This window comes from Eurytemora carolleeae, unplaced genomic scaffold (assembly GCF_000591075.1).
Source record: "Eurytemora carolleeae unplaced genomic scaffold, Eaff_2.0 scaffold746, whole genome shotgun sequence".
Lineage (NCBI taxonomy): Eukaryota > Metazoa > Arthropoda > Copepoda > Calanoida > Temoridae > Eurytemora > Eurytemora carolleeae.
Window position 1 is genome coordinate 99566 of NW_019396773.1, and position 17318 is coordinate 116883.

General features: G+C 33.5%; 1 protein-coding gene across 3 annotated transcripts in view; it reads left to right on the forward strand.

The window, feature by feature from the left end:
• Window positions 1-17168, forward strand: part of LOC111708535 (inactive ubiquitin carboxyl-terminal hydrolase MINDY-4B) — a 50263-nt gene extending 33095 nt beyond the window's left edge. For all 3 annotated transcript variants that reach the window (XM_023481938.1, XM_023481937.1, XM_023481939.1), the window contains 12 exons: window positions 3831-3906; window positions 4975-5070; window positions 7395-7460; window positions 9277-9347; window positions 9401-9458; window positions 10332-10433; window positions 10668-10697; window positions 12190-12283; window positions 12720-12834; window positions 14247-14318; window positions 14621-14716; window positions 16276-17168. In XM_023481938.1, the coding sequence (XP_023337706.1) occupies window positions 3831-3906; window positions 4975-5070; window positions 7395-7460; window positions 9277-9347; window positions 9401-9458; window positions 10332-10433; window positions 10668-10697; window positions 12190-12283; window positions 12720-12834; window positions 14247-14318; window positions 14621-14716; window positions 16276-16324 (925 nt within the window). In that variant the 3' untranslated portion in view covers window positions 16325-17168. The remainder of the gene's footprint in view (window positions 1-3830; window positions 3907-4974; window positions 5071-7394; window positions 7461-9276; window positions 9348-9400; window positions 9459-10331; window positions 10434-10667; window positions 10698-12189; window positions 12284-12719; window positions 12835-14246; window positions 14319-14620; window positions 14717-16275) is intronic.
• The last annotated feature ends 150 nt before the right edge of the window (window positions 17169-17318 follow it).

Genomic DNA, 17318 nt, shown 5'->3' on the forward strand with positions numbered 1-17318 from the left:
CTCATAGCCTCGGAGTCTCGTAGCTTCGTAGCCTTGGAGCTACGTAGTTTCGAAGCTTTGTAGATTCATAGCCACATAGCTCGTAGCTTCGTAGCCTCGTGGACTCAAAGCTTTTTAGCCTCGTAGCTTGTATTTTCGTAGCTTCGTAGCTTCATAGCCTCGTAGCTTCTTAGCCTTGAAGCTTTCTTAGCCTTGTAACTTGGTAGTCAAGTAGCTTCATGGCCTCAAAGCTTCATAGCTTTGTAGCTTCGTAGCCTCGTAAATTCATAACCTAGTAGGCTTATCAAAAGTTTCAACCTCCGCTTTTTTAGTTAAGCAAATGATATATTTAGAATCGTAGATATAAATAGAATTAAGAAGAGGGGGATGGGGTTTGTATACATTCTACTGTGACGTAGGTCAATAATTAGTTTTATGGTAAACAAACGATATTTTGTCCACTAACAGTCCACTAACAAAGATTACTTGAACTTTTTGGTAGTAAAAAGTGAACCCTACCAACAATGTTTATTGTACAAGCTGTACACTGTTCACTGTACAAGCTGTACAATGTTTATTGGACAAGCTGCACGCTGTTCACTGTATATGCTGTACAATGTTTATTGTACAGCATATTTATAAATAACAAATCAGTTCAAAGGTTTTAAGATTACGTTGGACAAGACTAATCTGATTATCTGGTTTCTGTCAAAATATCTTTAGTAAATGCATTTCTTGATAGGCACTTCAATTATAAATATTGAACTCTTGCTTCATTATTTAGTTAGTGTAACGTAGACTGTAGTTAAAAGAAGATTTTTGAAGAATTATTTTTCAATCGTGAAAAAAATACAAAATGGTACTTTCAAGTATTCTATAATCAAAAGCGTTTTGGATCAATCAGCAGACATAATCCTACCAACTCTAAACCCTGTGTGCTCACTTTCCCTTCATAGTTCCTGGGATTTTACATCAGTTTAACAAGATTTCTGTTCATTTTTTTACGGTCGATCCAAATAAGTCGTCTGTTGTTTAGGAGAATTGTTAGAGAGCTTAAACAACTCGTCTTTTAGATTTTTTCTGGTTTTCTTAAAACTCTTATTTCTGTAGCTGATACAACTTCCCTAAAAAAAATTAAGGGATAACGAAAAGTAGTTGAACTATGTAGACGAAGTTGAACCACTTTTCTTATGTGTCGGTTCAAGAGATGTGGTTTAAACTAGTCTACTCATTGCTATTTATTAAAGGTCTCTGTTATCAATCTCATCTCTTCAAGTTATCTTAATTAACATTGAAAACCATCTGTATTAAATCGGTCTCAATGTAAATCACTTTCTTTTATACTTATTGTGAAGTTTAATATTGATGAATTATTTGTTATTGGATTCCAAAAGTTTGCTAGTTTCCGATAGAATCATCCTTTAGATATCTTCTTTATATTTATTGGATTCAAACTGCGTCGGTATACAATATAAAATATATGAAATATAATGAACATTTTTTAAAAAAATTATATTAAATTGAATTTCATCTATGACTGTTGGAATAGGATTTGCAATATTTAAAAGAAATGGAGTTTCTCTATTTCAGTAATGAGAGGATCAGAAGATACATGTTTAGTATTAAATTGCATAATTAATTTACTAGAGATAGATACAAGTCCCGAAGGAAAAGTCTGACCAGTTCTAGTTCAACCTCTGCTAAAGCATATGTACACGGAGAATGGAGGTTTATAGAGTACATTGAAACCTAAATAGATGAATCAACGTATCCCATGAGACTGGCAGGATACATACACGCCGACAAACCGGTTTTAAACCTATTTCATTTTCCATTCCTATATCTAGCATTATACAAACACATCCCTAGAATGGTTTAAATAGTATAAACCTTTTCCTAGGGTTTAAACCTATTCCTAACATGGTTTAAATAGTATAAACCTTTTCCTAACATGGTTTAAACCTATTCCTAACATGGTTTAAACCTATTCCTAGTATGAATTAAACCTATTCCTAGCATGGTTTAAACCTATTCCTAGCATAGTTTAAACCTGTGGTTTAAACCTATTCCTAGCATGGTTTAAACCTATTCCAATCATGGTTTAAAACCATCCATGTTTTAACTTATTCCTAACATGGTTTAAACCTATTCCTAGCATGGATTAAACCTATTCCTAATCCTTGCATGGTTTAAAACTATTCCTAGCATGATTTTAACCTATTCCAAACATGGTTTAAAACTATCCCTATACCATAGTTTAAACTTATTCCTAGCATGGTTTAAACCTATTCCCAGTATGAGTTAAACCTTTTCCTAATCCTTGCATGGTTTAAAACTATTCCTGGCATGGTTTAAATCTATTCCAAACATGGTTTAAAACTATCCCTATAGCTTAGTTTAAACTTATTCCTAGCATGGTTTAAACCTATTCCTAGTATGGTTTAAACCTATGTCTAAAATGGTTTAAACCTATGCCTAACATGACTTAAACCTTTTCCAAGCATGGTTTAAAACTATTCCTATAGTAAAGTTTAAACTGTTTCTTAGCATGGTTTAAACATATTCCTAATTCTAGCAGCATGGTTTGAACCTATTCCTAATCATTGCATGGTTTAAAACTATTCCTAATCCTAGCATGGTTTAAAACTATTCCTAATTTTAGCATGGTTTAAAACTATTCCTAATTTTAGCATGGTTTAAAACTATTCCTAATCTTAGCATGGTTTAAACCTATTCCTAATCCTAGCATGGTTTAAAACTATTCCTAATCCTAGCATGGTTTAAAACTATTCCTAATCTTAGCATGGTTTAAAACTATTCCTAATCCTAGCATGGTTTAAACCTGCATCTAGCATGATCTTACAAACCTTAATATTCTCTTGAACGGAATAATACAAGGACTTGCATATTTAACATATATTTTTAAACCCTAACTGTACAAATTCTGCATACAATTATAAAAATGTACCATTGTATTTTAGCGTCTCTCTAATTAGTTTGCATGGTAAGGAAGAAAAAGAACCCTCTTAAAGGTTTTCCCAATCCCAAATGGTTCCCACATCAATATATAAATTAGGATTGTTGGTTTTTGTTTTACTTTTGACCGAATTTGTTTTTAAGTATATTGTTTTATTATTTACTAGCCTTACAGGGCGCTTCGCGCCCATCTTCTAGATTAATTGTGAACATGTTCTCTTTGTGTACATCGTAAAACAAAACTAAAATAATTCGCGAATTTCCACAAAAATTTTCGTGGATTTTCAAAATTTTCAAAAATTTAATGAAGATCGAATTTTGATGGAGACAAATATTTGAAATTTTGATCATTCATAAACCTTCCCTAGGGTCCCTAGATGTCCCACAAAAAATTTGGGCCCGATCGGTTCAGCCGTTTTGACGTTTATTGGACACAAACGAACAGACAGACAAACAAACAAACAAACAGACAGACAAGTCAAATTTATATATAGATTAAATTTGACAAAGTTCATTGCAAGGCGCTTTTTTTGGATAGATTTTGAACAGTAGATTAAATCATTTTGTCCAGAAATATTCAGCTTATTCTTAGTTTTGCGTGTGAGGTCCCGTGAGGACAAAAAAGTAGTAAATTCTTGTTTTAACTTTTATTGTGCAGAACACATATCAATCTTTAATTCAAGATTGTTTGCAAGTGCACAGCTATCATTGTAAATGTTGTGAATAAACGGAATGTTGTTTTCATTTCAACATTTTACTGCATGTATTTAATAATATTTAGCTTGCTTTAAAAACATGTAGTTTGTATTTTTATCACTAAAAGTGCTTTTTCCAAAAACAAATTTTAGATAAATGATAACAGAAGATTTTTTAAGGATACAACTTCTACGACCCAGTGATGTTACACAGAGAGAGATCTTGATCGGAGCTATAGCTGAGATTTTATGGAAGGTAATGGAACGAGAGAGATATAATAGATAAAAGCAATTATATGGAAGGTAATTGAACGAAAGAGATATAGATCAAAGCAATTATATGGAAGGTAATAGAACGAGAGAGATATAGATCAAAGCAATTATATGGAAGGTAATATAACAAGAGAGATATAGATCAAAGCAACTATATGGAAGGTAATAGAACGCGAGAGATATATAATAGATCAAAGCAATTACAAGGAAGGTAATAGAACGAGAGAGATATAATCTAGATCAAAGCAATTATATAGAAGGTAATAGAACGGGAGAGATATAATATATCAAAGCAATTATATGGAAGGTAATAGAACGAGAGAGATATATAATAGATCAAAGCAATTATATGCAAGGTAATAGAACGAGAGATATATAATAGATCAAAGCAATTAAATGGAAGGTAATAGAACGAGAGAGATAAAGATCAAAGCAATTATATGGAAGGTAATAGAACGAGAGAGATATATAATAGATCAAAGCAAATATTTGGAAGGTAATAGAACGAGAGAGATATAATAGATCAAAGCAATTATATGGAAGGTAATAGAACGAGAGACATATAATAGATCAAAGCAATTATATGGAAGGGAATAGAACGGGAGAGATAAAATAGATCAAAGCAATTACACGGAAGGTAATAGAACGAGAGAGATATAATCTAGATCAAAGCAATTATATGGAAGGTAATAGAACGGGAGAGATAAAATAGATCAAAGCAATTATATGGAAGGTAAATAGAACGGGAGAGAGATATAGATCAAAGCAATTATATGGAAGGTAATAGAACGAGAGATACATAATAGATCAAAGCAATTATATTGAAGGTAATAGAACGAGAGAGATATAATCTAGATCTAAGCAATTATATGGAAGGTATAAAACCAGATAGCAAGCCTATTGATTCTTGATACAATCAAATTTATTCGATCTTGTAGACATCACCTTTTTCATTCTTAGTAAATGCAGCAACAAAAATAAAGAAATTCTAAATAACTAATAAACATCATTTAAATTGATTAAAGTTAGAATAATATCTATCTATCTCTAGGTGGGTGGACAAACAAGAGCTGTTCTCGCAATCCCAGATACAGAACTCTCCTTCGAGATTACTCCACGTATAACAGCAGATAAAATCACTGAAAAGGTGAAAGAAGGCAAATATTGCGTGTCTAAATTTAGAAGAATGAAAAGCAGAAAACTACCTGAATATCAATAAAGCTAACCTTGACAACTTAGAGATAGTTATAATTGTCTCATTTCCTCACGATACCAATATTTACATAAATTTTTGTTTGTGTTTTTTCTTTAAATCATCCAATTCCTTCTCCGTCCCTTCATCTAAACTCTATCTAGTCTGAGACCTTCGTTTTACATGATCTTCTCGGACTTATTTAACATTTTCCTTCCCAACCGTTTCTTGTCCTACTATTTCCCGTCTTACCTTTCTCCGCCCTACCTTTCTTCGTCCTGCCTTTCTCCGCCCAGCCTTTCTACCTATTGTACCCCTTGAACTAATCTTTTGGCAATTTTTCCTTTCTAACATTTCTCTTGAATCAAGCTCTCTGCAATTCTCCCTCCTACCTTTCTCCATTCTACCTTTTGACCCAAGCTTATTGCTATTCTCCATCCTACCTTTTTTCAATACTCAGCCATATCTTTCTCCGTTCTACCTGTCTTCCTCTTACCTGTTCCCGTCCTGCCTTTCTTCGTTCTGCCTTTCTCCGCCCTGCCTTTTTCCGTCCTGCCTTTCTCCGTCCTGCCTTTTTCCGTCCTGCCTTTCTCCGTCCTGCCTTTTTCCGTCCTGCCTTTTTCCGTCCTGCCTTTCTCCGTCCTGCCTTTTTCCGTCCTGCCTTTCTCCGTCCTGCTTTTCTCCGTCCTGCCTTTCTCCGCCCTGCCTTTTTCCGTCCTGCCTTTCTCCGTCCTGCCTTTTTCCGTCCTGCCTTTTTCCGTCCTGCCTTTTTCCGTCCTGCCTTTCTTCGTCATGCCTTTCTACTTCCTGCCATTCTCCGTCCTACGTTCCTACATTTTACCTTTCTACATACTTTACCTTTTAAACTATTTTTTTTGCAATTCGACCTTTTCCTTTCCAACATTTCTCCATTCTGGCTTTCTCCGTCATATCTTCCTCTATCCTACCTTTTGAACAAAGTTTCCTGCAAATGTCGGTCCTACCTCTTAAATCAACCTTTCTGCAATTCTCCGTCCTACCTTTCTCTGTTCTACCTTTTGAACCAAGCTTTTTGCTACTCTCCGCTCTACCTCTTGAACCAGGTTTTCTGCAATTCTTGCAGACGAATTGATTTTGTGACGATATTGTTGACTCGGAGAAATTATTAGGATTATTGGAGAGAGAGCTAAGCTCAATAAATAATGTGAAATCTTGCTTAATTAATCAATCTGAGCTGGGAAATTTTGAATGAACGGATAGCAGGAAATTAATAAATTACTCAATTTTCCATTGATGATCTTCGAAATTTTATGCCAATAAAAGATAGGTTTAATTCCCTGGAACAAGATTAAATGAATAGCAAGAACTTGCTAAACCCCACAGATATACAGTCGTCGTCCGGTTTATTATCACAGTGGAGACGACTTTCTTTTTTAATTTTAATTTCTACCAATCTTTCAAAAAACAGAGACACTTAAACGTACATGTAAACAAAGAAAAATTGTCAATTAACAGCTTCTCTTTGTTTACTTGTAAACCTGTAATTTGAAAAATGCTTTATATTACCAAAAAGTCGTCTTTATTGTTTTGATATAATCGCGAAAAACTACAATTTTCTTATGCGCCAGGCTCGTATACAAGATTTTAGCCTGGAGGTGGCAAAAAAATGCGAAGCGCGAAAAAAATGTTGCCCCCCTTGGGAGATTTTTGCCCCCCCCCCCTGGACTTAAAAATGCAGTTATTACATGTCCCCTATGTAACATATTGTAGTCCCGATTCAAGGACTATTAATTATAATGTGTCCCTTTGTATAGTTCCGTATTAATCTGTGAAGTCCTGCACTCTCATTAGTCCACCGTCCTCTTTATTCTCCCTTAACTTTCCCGTCTTTATAAAATCTCCCATTGATCTTCATGGGGAAGACAAGTAAAACAAGTAAAGGGGGGGGAGATTTTAGATAAAAGTGAAATGCTTTGGTAAAATTTTAAAATAAGTAAATTTTCAACAACTTTTTAAATGGGAAAACACTCTTTTGAAGATGGGGGCAAGCTCTTTTTTTACCACAAACCTGGTTTTAACCTTTGCCCACAAATCTGAAGGGGGGGGAAACTACTGCCCCCTCTGTCTACACGCCTGTTTTGCGCCAGTTCAAACTGAAAAGAAGTGGTTTCGCTGTTTAACAATGTTCGCTATTCATTAAAGCTAGTCCCCGTATTGAGAAAATGAGTTTAATTTTTCCCGGCCACTAAAAGTTCCCAGCTCCGATTGTATAAACTGTATCTAATTAATGTTTGTTTCAGTTACGAATATTTAAAGCGAACAAGGAGGAAGAAGCTAAAAATATTGTTAAAAAACATATTTCCTACGTAAGTCGATTAATTATTTTTATCTGCTTTTTTTCAAACAAATCGAGTATTTGATCCATAAGAATTTGTTTGAAATGATCATATTCCGACGTTAATATTTTTAAAAAATCAATATTTTTTAATTGTAAAGAAGTACAGTATCAGATATGTATTTTCATTGTAGAGAAGTACAGTATCAGACATTTATTTTAATTGTAAAGAAGTACAGTATCAGACATTTATTTTCATTGTAAAGAAGTACAGTGTCAGAAATGTATTTTCATTGTAAAGAAGTACAGTATCAGACATTTATTTTAATTGTAAAGAAGTACAGTATCAGACATTTATTTTCATTGTAAAGAAGTACAGTATCAGAAATGTATTTTCATTGTAAAGAAGTACAGTATCAGACATTTTAATTGTAAAGAAGTACAGTATCAGACATGTATTTTCATTGTAAAGAAGTACAATGTTAGGCATTTATTTTAATTGTAAAGAAGTACAGTATCAGACATGTATTTTCATTGTAAAGAAGTACAGTATCAGACATGCATTTTAATTATAAAGACGTACAGTGTCAGACATTTATTTTAATTTTAAAGAAGTACAGTATCAGACATGTATTTTCATTGTAAAGAAGTACAGTATCAAGACATTTTTTTTCATTGTAAAGAAGTACAGTATGAGACATTTATTTTCATTGTAAAGAAGTACAGTATCAGACATTTATTTTCATTGTAAAGAAGTACAGTATCAGACATGTATTTTCATTGTAAAGAAGTACAGTGTCAGACATGTATTTTCATTGTAAAGAAGTACAGTGTCAGACATGTATTTTCATTGTAAAGAAGTACAGTATCAGACATTTTTTTTCATTGTAAAGAAGTACAGTGTCAGACATTTATTTTTATTGTAAAGTACAGTATTAGACATTTATTTTCATTGTAAAGAAGTACAGTGTCAGACATCTATTTTAATTGTAAAGAAGTACAGTATCAGAAATGTATTTTCATTGTAAAGAAGTACAGTATCAGACATTTATTTTCATTGTAAAGAAGTACAATGTTAGGCATTTATTTTCATTGTAAAGAAGTACAGTATCAGACATGTATTTTAATTGTAAAGAAGTACAGTGTCAGACATTAACTTTCATTGGTAGTGGAGATATAAAGATCTATAACTTATTTTGGATTATTTTCTTAGTAAAACAAGAGTCTTTGATCAAACACTTCATGTTTTATCGATAATGATTTTAAAATTATTAACTTTTTAAAAAGTAAATTCTCAGCTTAATAATTTTAAATATCCTAAATTTCACAAGCAAGTTCAAAATGATGAGAGAAATGAGTGTTTGAAACTAACACGTGCCTCAATATCTAATGTTTAAACCATTTTTTATTGCTACCGGATATAAAGATGTAAACCTTCATATTTCAAACTTAGACCATTTTATCAGGTTGCAAACATCGTGTTAAGTACTTTCCCAAAGGCATTTTCCCAAGGGGTGCTTCCCAAATGTACATTTTAAAAAGAAAAGGCCAAGCCTTATGAAGCGCCACAGGCTGCAATTGGGGCCTAACGCTGCAGCTTTTATGGGCTAGGGGCCAGACAGTGCAGCTAGAACAGACTTGGTAAGTTCCGGTTGGTAAATCGAAAATTTGGGAAGTTGCCACTAGCATGGGAATATACCCTTGGTAAGTTGCAGCTTCGCAAACTACCTTCGGGAAAGTACCTATCATCTCAAAGAAACATTAACGAATTTGACTAGTAATGAGCCCTTTAAACCTTAAGTATCTGTTTTATAAAATGTCGTCTTTGTTTAAATTGTTTTATTCAGTTTATGCAGCACGAGGGTGGAGGTCTGATACTTCTACTCTATAGTATTGTTCTTTCCAGAGGAATTGATGAGTATGTTATTTTAAAATTTCAAATTTTTTTCTTCTAAAATATCAAATTTTGAGGTTGAGAAAAGATCTTCAGAGTCATTCTAACGATGCCTTAATCACTCCTGATGATAATGTAAGTAACATTACATAACGTAATATACTAAGTTCACTTTTATTTCACTTTACAAAGTAATTTATTTACTCTGTTATTAGGTTATCTAATCTTATATATTTGCTCTGATATTACATTTTCCTTGGGTTATCTAATCTAATATATTTGCTCTATTATTAGATTCTCCTTGGGTTAACTAATCTAATATATTTTCTCTATTATTGGATTCTTCTTGGATTATCTAATCTAATATATTTGCTCTATTATTAGATTCTTCTTGGATTATCTAATCTAATATATTTGCTCTGATATTACATTTTCCTTGTATTATCTAATCTAATATATTTGCTCTGATATTACATTCTTCTTGGATTATCTGATATATTTGCTCTGATATTAGATTCTTCTTGGATTATCTAATCTGATATATTTGCTCTGATATTACATTTTCCTTGGATTATCTAATCTGATATATTTGCTCTGATATTACATTTTCCTTGTATTATCTAATCTTATATATTTGCTCTGATATACATTCTCCTTGTATTATCTGATCTAATATATTTGCTCTGATATTAGATTCTTCTTGGATTATCTAATCTGATATATTTGCTCTGATATTACATTTTCCTTGGGTTATCTAATCTGATATATTTGCTCTATTAATAGATTCTTCTTGGATTATCTAATCTAATATATTTTCTCTATTATTAGATTCTCCTTGGGTGATCTAATCTAATATATTTTCTCTATTATTAGATTCTCCTTGGGTTAACTAATCTAATATATTTTCTCTATTATTGGATTCTTCTTGGATTATCTAATCTAATATATTTTCTCTATTATTAGATTCTCCTTGGGTGATCTAATCTAATATATTTTCTCTATTATTAGATTCTCCTTGGGTTATCTAATCTAATGCTGACTGGAGTAGGAACTCCCTACCTACACAATGGTATAATGACGGCTGATACAGATGATGCAACTAATATTGAGGTTTGAACTTAGAAAGAAACATTAACCTAAAGATAAAAAAAGGAAAATTCCAAAACTTTTAATGGTGGTCTTTGTGTAAGATCAATCTTTTGAACTACTAAGGTCAATGTCATCATCTTTTTAAAGCAATGGAAAAAGTCCAGAAAAAAGAATTATCATGAAGCACAAAAATATCATAGTTGTTACAAACACTAAAACATAAAATTGATTGTTTGTGAAGAAATATTTGTGCAGGAGAAAAATGGTGAAACTGGGGAAACTGAGGTTAATCGATTAAAAAGAAATTGCATGGTGTGAATACCTCAACTTTGCATTGTTTATTGCTGATAACAAACCTCAAAACTAAAATATTTCAATATTCATTTTGCAAGAAACAGAAATCAACAAAAATTTTATTTCCGGACAAAAAAAAAAGATTTTTGCCGCCGGATTTTTTAAACCGTCAGTAAAAAAATCGCATTGGGTTGGAAACAGAATAATTTAGAAGGCCTAAAAGTTAAGAGAACAATGTTTCCAGAGACATTTAAATGATCTGAGATGGAATTTAAAGAATTTGAGCCGCGGTTTAAATCCGCCAAAACCCGGTTTACATCCAGCGCCGGCTTAAATCGTGAAACATTTGATACAATTTTAAATGGAACCAACCATATTTAAACCGCCGCTCAAATACTTTAAATTCGGCCACTGCTTTCAAATACGAATCTTTTATTTGAATACAAATTGATACACATAAAATGCGAAAAACCGCGAAAGTGCATTAAATTATTACTTATGTCATTTGGAACTGCTTTTGTACCCTATTTGAATCCTGCATGTTGTTTTTATATTATTTGGCGAATCATTCGTTATTGTATATTATGTGTATACACTATACAGGGAAGCTGAATTCACATTGGAATAGAGTTAAGGCTTAAAAATCGTCTTTATTAACGCAGCCTCCATTCGAGAACATTATTGTGATGAAAAGTGGTGACCAGAATACAATGAAATGATTGTCGTCTTCTTTTATTATTTCTTTTTATATAATTTGTAATTTATAATTCAATATTTCTGAAAATGTGCCCAACACATTTTTAGAAAAACAATAATGGCAAATATTATTTTAAATTTTTAAATAATCAAACATAACAAAGATCCTCCAGACTGCTATAAAAAGTTGCAGACATTTTTAAGAATATTTACCCAAGAAATTAGTGTTTGCCACAAACCCAAGATTTCGAACCCCTTTTTCTCTGTAACTTGATAGTGTGTACCTTTTATACTTCAAACTTTGATTATTTAATCTAACAAAATTTATAGTTTGAAATATCAAAGGTCTACGAAATAGGGTTGCAAAGATATAGGGATCAGATTTTCAAAGTTTGTGTCAAATACCCAATTCGCTTGGTTTCCCTTTTCTGGACCTTAAGCTTTAAATCAGATCCACGTGTTCCATGTTTTTTGAGACTTCCTGTATTATTGTTAAGGTTGACAATATTATGTAGATTAGTATTTTAGATAATGATTGATTCATCAATATGTTTCCAACAATGTTTTGTAAATATCACTTGGCGAGAAGTTTACAATGCACACAATTTTTCTGTGTGAAGGATTTTTTTTAGCTCTAATATTTTAATGTTTGGATTTTTGAAACTTTTCATTTTTGTGACTCAACACTTTTTCAAAACAATTTATTTTTAAATTCTTTTCAAAAGCGTTTTGTGTATGCAATAGTTGATGAGGTAATTCAAAATGTTAATTAATTTGAATGTTTTAGTACGGGGACGGAAAGGTTGGTATCTCAGGACGGAATGATATTGGGTTTTTACTCTGGGGTAATGATGAGGAACATACGATGAAATACAACCTAGGTAAATATTCTTAAGGATGTCGTCTTTGTTTAAAAATCTTGGGTTACTCATGTTTTAACATTTTAACAATGTTTGTTTGCATTTTCAAATAATACTTAAAGTTTCGGACATACCTTTATACTGTACACCTACCACATGAGTCCTATCAATGCATGATCATGTAGGCTGGCAGGATCTTGGGCAGGATCCATTTAGGCTATAAGGTTGATTCAAGGGGCTCCTCTTTAGTGTGTAACTTTGAAGAAACTCGTACTAAGGCCTTCTTATAAAGTTAAATCTTAACTAGTATCAGGGTGTTTTTATAAAGTTAATTCTGAACTTGTATCAGGGTCTTTTTATAAAGTTAATTCTGAACTTGTATCAGGTTCTTTTAATAAAGTTAATTCTGAACTTGTATCAGGATCTTTTTATAAAGTAAATTCTGAACTTGTATCAGGTTCTAGACTGAAGACTCCTGTTCTCCCTATCTGGGTAACCTTCTGCTCCGGACAATGGGGAGTTCTTTTCAATCCTAACCGAGATCTCATGAAATCCTACCAAGCAGAGAACAGGTAAACAGATCCTACCAAGTTGAGAACAGGTAAACAGATCCTATCAAGCAGAGAACAGGTAAACAGATCCTACCAAGTTGAGAACTGGTAAACAGATCCTATCAAGCAGAGAACAGGTAAACAGATCCTCACCAAGCAGAGAACAGGTAAACAGATCCTACCAAGTTGAGAACTGGTAAACAGATCCCATCAAGCAGAGAACAGGTAAACAGATCCTCGCCAAGCAGAGAACAGGTAAACAGATCCTACCAAATTGAGAACAGGTAAACAGATCCTATCAAGCAGAGAACAGGTAAACAGATCCTCACCAAGCAGAGAACAGGTAAACAGATCCAACCAAGCAGAGAACAGTTAGACAGATCCTACCAAGTTGAGAACTGGTAAACAGATCCTATCAAGTTGAGAAGAGGTAAACAGATCCTACCAAGTTGAGAACAGGTAAACAGATCCTATCAAGTTGAGAACAGGTAAACAGATCCTACCAAGTTGAGAACAGGTAAACAGATCCTACCAAGTTTAGATCAGATAAACAGATCCTACCAAGCAGAGAACAGGTGAACAGATCCTACCAAGTTGATATCAGGTAAACAGATCCTACCAGGTTAAGATCAGGTAAACAGATCCTACCAGGTTGAGAACAGGTAAACAGATCCTACCAGGTTGAGATCAGGTAAACAGATCCTACCAAACAAAAAACAGGTAAACAGATCTTACCAAGTTGAGATCAGGTAAACAGATCCTACCAGGTTGAGAACAGGTAAACAGATCCTACCAAACAAAAAACAGGTAAACAGATCTTACCAAGTTGAGATCAGGTAAACAGATCCTACCAGGTTGAGAACAGGTAAACAGATCCTACCAAGCAGAGAACAGGTAAACAGATCCTACCAAGTTGATATCAGGTAAACAGATCCTACCAGGTTAAGATCAGGCAAACAGATCCTACCAGGTTGAGAACAGGTAAACAGATCCTACCAAACAGAGAACAGGTAAACAGATCCTACCAAGTTGAGATCAGGTAAACAGATTCTACCAGGTTGAGATCAGGTAAACAGATCCTACCAGGTTGAGAACAGGTAAACAGATCCTACCAAGCAGAAAACAGGTAAACAGATCCTACCAAGTTAAGAACTGGTAAACAGACCCTACCAAGCAGAGAACAGGTAAACAGATCCTACCAAGTTAAGAACAGGTAAACAGATCCTACCAAGTTAAGAACAGGTAAACAGATTCGATCTTTCAAATTGACCAATAAAAGACCAGATATTCGCTAGCAAGGAGATGAGAGCTAGCTTATGTCATTCCAGTCATTTGAAAGTGTCCATCTTCGAATGGCAAGAATATCAAGACTATAGAGAAACAAAATATGAACTGTTAGGAAATAGATCTAAATATGAAGGTTTTTTCTCCAGGTTCCAGTTATACTACTACAGCGATACACCAACCAAGGAGAAGAAAGAAACAGTTTTAACCATTGATACAAGGTAATACAATTTCATCTGTATGATTTTGAAAGGTAACAAAACATGGAAATTAGATGGCATACTATCAATGTGGATCAAAGACGTTTTTTAGTAATTTTCGCCTTTTAGGCTTTAAAGTCTTCTCGAACTACTTTGTAGCCAGGGCAAGCAGTACAGTACAAATACTGACTTTACAAAGCAAAGCGTGACGGTATGCCAAAAAAATGATCCCCTTCTAGTGAAATTTATGTGATACAGACTTGTTTAGAATTGGTTTATTTATGAAATTGTAACTCTATTTCCCAAATAAGACATGTATTTAGATCTACAAAGATTAAGCAGAAGATGATTATAGACTCCGGTGTCGAGGATTTTGATGAGGTTGAGGATGATCCTCTGGAGAAAGCTATTGAGACCAAGTAAACATTTTATAATTATTGAAAACAGTTTTTGAAAATCATCAAAACAAAACTTTGGAAATTTTTTGCCTGTCTTCGAAATCTAATAATTCAACTTTGATTCAAAATAATAATAATTATGCAATCCGCAGTTTTTTCTTATGGTTTGCAAAATTGTTTCTTCAGGTTTATTTTTCTCAAAGTTAAGTGCTTTCAATTCTCCAGGTTTAGTTTTGTCCAGGTTCAGTGTTCTTCAGGTTCAGTTTTCTCCAGGTTTAGTGTACTCCAGGTTTAGTGTTCATTGAGTTCAGTGTACTCCAGGTTAAGTGTTTTCTAGGTTAAGTGTTATCCAGGTTCAGTGTACTCCAGGTTCAGTGTTCTCCAGGTTCAGTGTTCTTTGAGTTAAGTGTAAGGTTAAGTGTTCTCCAGGTTCAGTGTACTCCTTCAATGTCCTCCAGGTTCAGTGTTCTTTGAGTTCAGTGTAAGGTTAAGTGTTCTCCAGGTTCAGTGTTCTTTGAGTTCAGTGTAAGGTTAAGTGTTCTCCAGGTTCAGTGTTCTTTGAGTTCAGTGTAAGGTTAAGTGTTCTCCAGGTTAAGTGTTCTCCAGGTTCAGTGTTCTTTGAGTTCAGTGTAAGGTTAAGTGTTCTCCAGGTTCAGTGTTCTCCGGGTTCAGTTTTCTCAAGGTTAAGTGTTTCCCAGGTTCAGTGTTCTTCAGATTCATTATTCTCAAAATTCAGTGTTCTCCGGATTCAGTTTTCTCCAGTTTCAGTGTTAACCAGGTTCAGTGTTCTCCTGATTCAGTGTTCTCTCGGTTCAGTGTTCTCCAGATTCAGTGCTCTCCAGGTTCAGTGTTCTCCAGGTTCAGTATTCTACAGGTTCAGTGTACTTCAGGTTCAGTGTACTTCAGGTTCAGTGTACTCCAAATTCAATGTCCTCCAGGTTCAGTGTACTTCAGGTTTTGTGTTTCCCAGATTTAGTGTTCTTCAGGTTCATTATTCTCCAAATTTAGTGTTCACTAGATTCAGTGTTCTCAAGGTTCAGTGTTCTCCAGATTCAGTGTTCTCAAGATTCAGTATTCTCCAGGTTCAGTGTTTACCAGGTTCAGTATTTTTCATGTTCAGTGTACTTCAGGTTCAGTGTTTCCCAGGTTTAGTGTTCTTCAGGTTCATTATTCTCCAAATTCTGTGTTTACCAGATTCAGTGTTCTCAAGGTTCAGTGTTCTCCAGATTCAGTGTTCTCCAGATTCGGTGTTCTCAAGATTCAGTATTTTCCAGGTTCAGTGTTTACCAGGTTCAGTGTTCTCAAGATTCAGTATTCTCCAGGTTCAGTGTTTACCAGGTTCAGCGTTCTCCTGGTGCAATGTTCACCTGGTTCAGTGTTCTCCAGGTTTAGTATACTCAAGATTCAGTATTCTCCAGGTTCAGTGTTCTTCAGTGTTCTCCAGATTCAGATAAAATAAATGTAATCCCAGACTACATGGGTTATAAGTATAAAACGTAAACGCTGCTATATTATTGGATGCTTCTCAAACATTTAAACTTCACGTTTTGGCCCTGGTTTTAATAATATTGTATGTTTAGGTGGGAGGGTGCTACAGTTGACTGGGGAGGAATAGCTCCATACGTTTAATAATCTTCAGTTCAATCAAGATGTACTCAGTTAATACGTTCATTCAAAAAGAAATTACTCGCTTCAAACCTTTATTTCCTAACTCTTATATCTCACAAACCTGATGTACAATTAAATCTGTTTGATAGGGCAGTCACAGTTGACCATCAGGTTGCAAAGATATAGGATATAATAGATTATAGTTTGAAGCGGATTATCAGTTCCTTTTCAGAATCTTAGCATACTAGATGTCAGTAGACTAGTGAATTTCATAAATGAAGGATACCTTTTATAATTAAAGACAAATTGAAATTTAATGGTTTTTTATTAATTTTGACACTGATATTCTGAAAAGTTTTCTTCCTTAATTAAACCTAGATCCTGAATACCTCCCAATCTATACACTGGGATTTAAAACGTAGAATATAGAATTTGGTTGAAACCAGTCTAACAGCTTTGAGAGAACATTTTGTGTAATTATCGTTAAAGTATTATCAATGTAATATTGTTAGTTTCGTTTTCATAAACCATTAAATTTAAAATGCACCTTTAGCCTTCATACATTTTCTTTTCCTATGATAGTATCAATTAGAAGAAAAACAATATTAACACTTTTACTTATTTTGACTAGCAATAGGTCTAGTTAAAAAGCAAGTAATTAACAAGTTATGGGTTTGCTTCAACTGTATTTAAACAGACCTATACAAACACTGCGCCTTAATTTAAGCTTTTTAGAATTTTTATGTTAAAAGGCGTGTTATAAGATTTGAAATAATGTAATAGTGGTTTTTTGCATTTATCTGTTGTAGAATCAAATCTGAGTAAAGTATAGTTGCCATATAGTGTCAAATAAAATACATTTTTATCTATGAGTATTTATTCAATCATACTGAGAGAGTTTATGATACAAGATTTGGCAAGACAAATTCACAATATTATACAATACATAACATAAAGGACAAAAATGTCAAGTTATAGTCAAGCAAAAATTTCAGAATTAAATGATTTTTTTTCA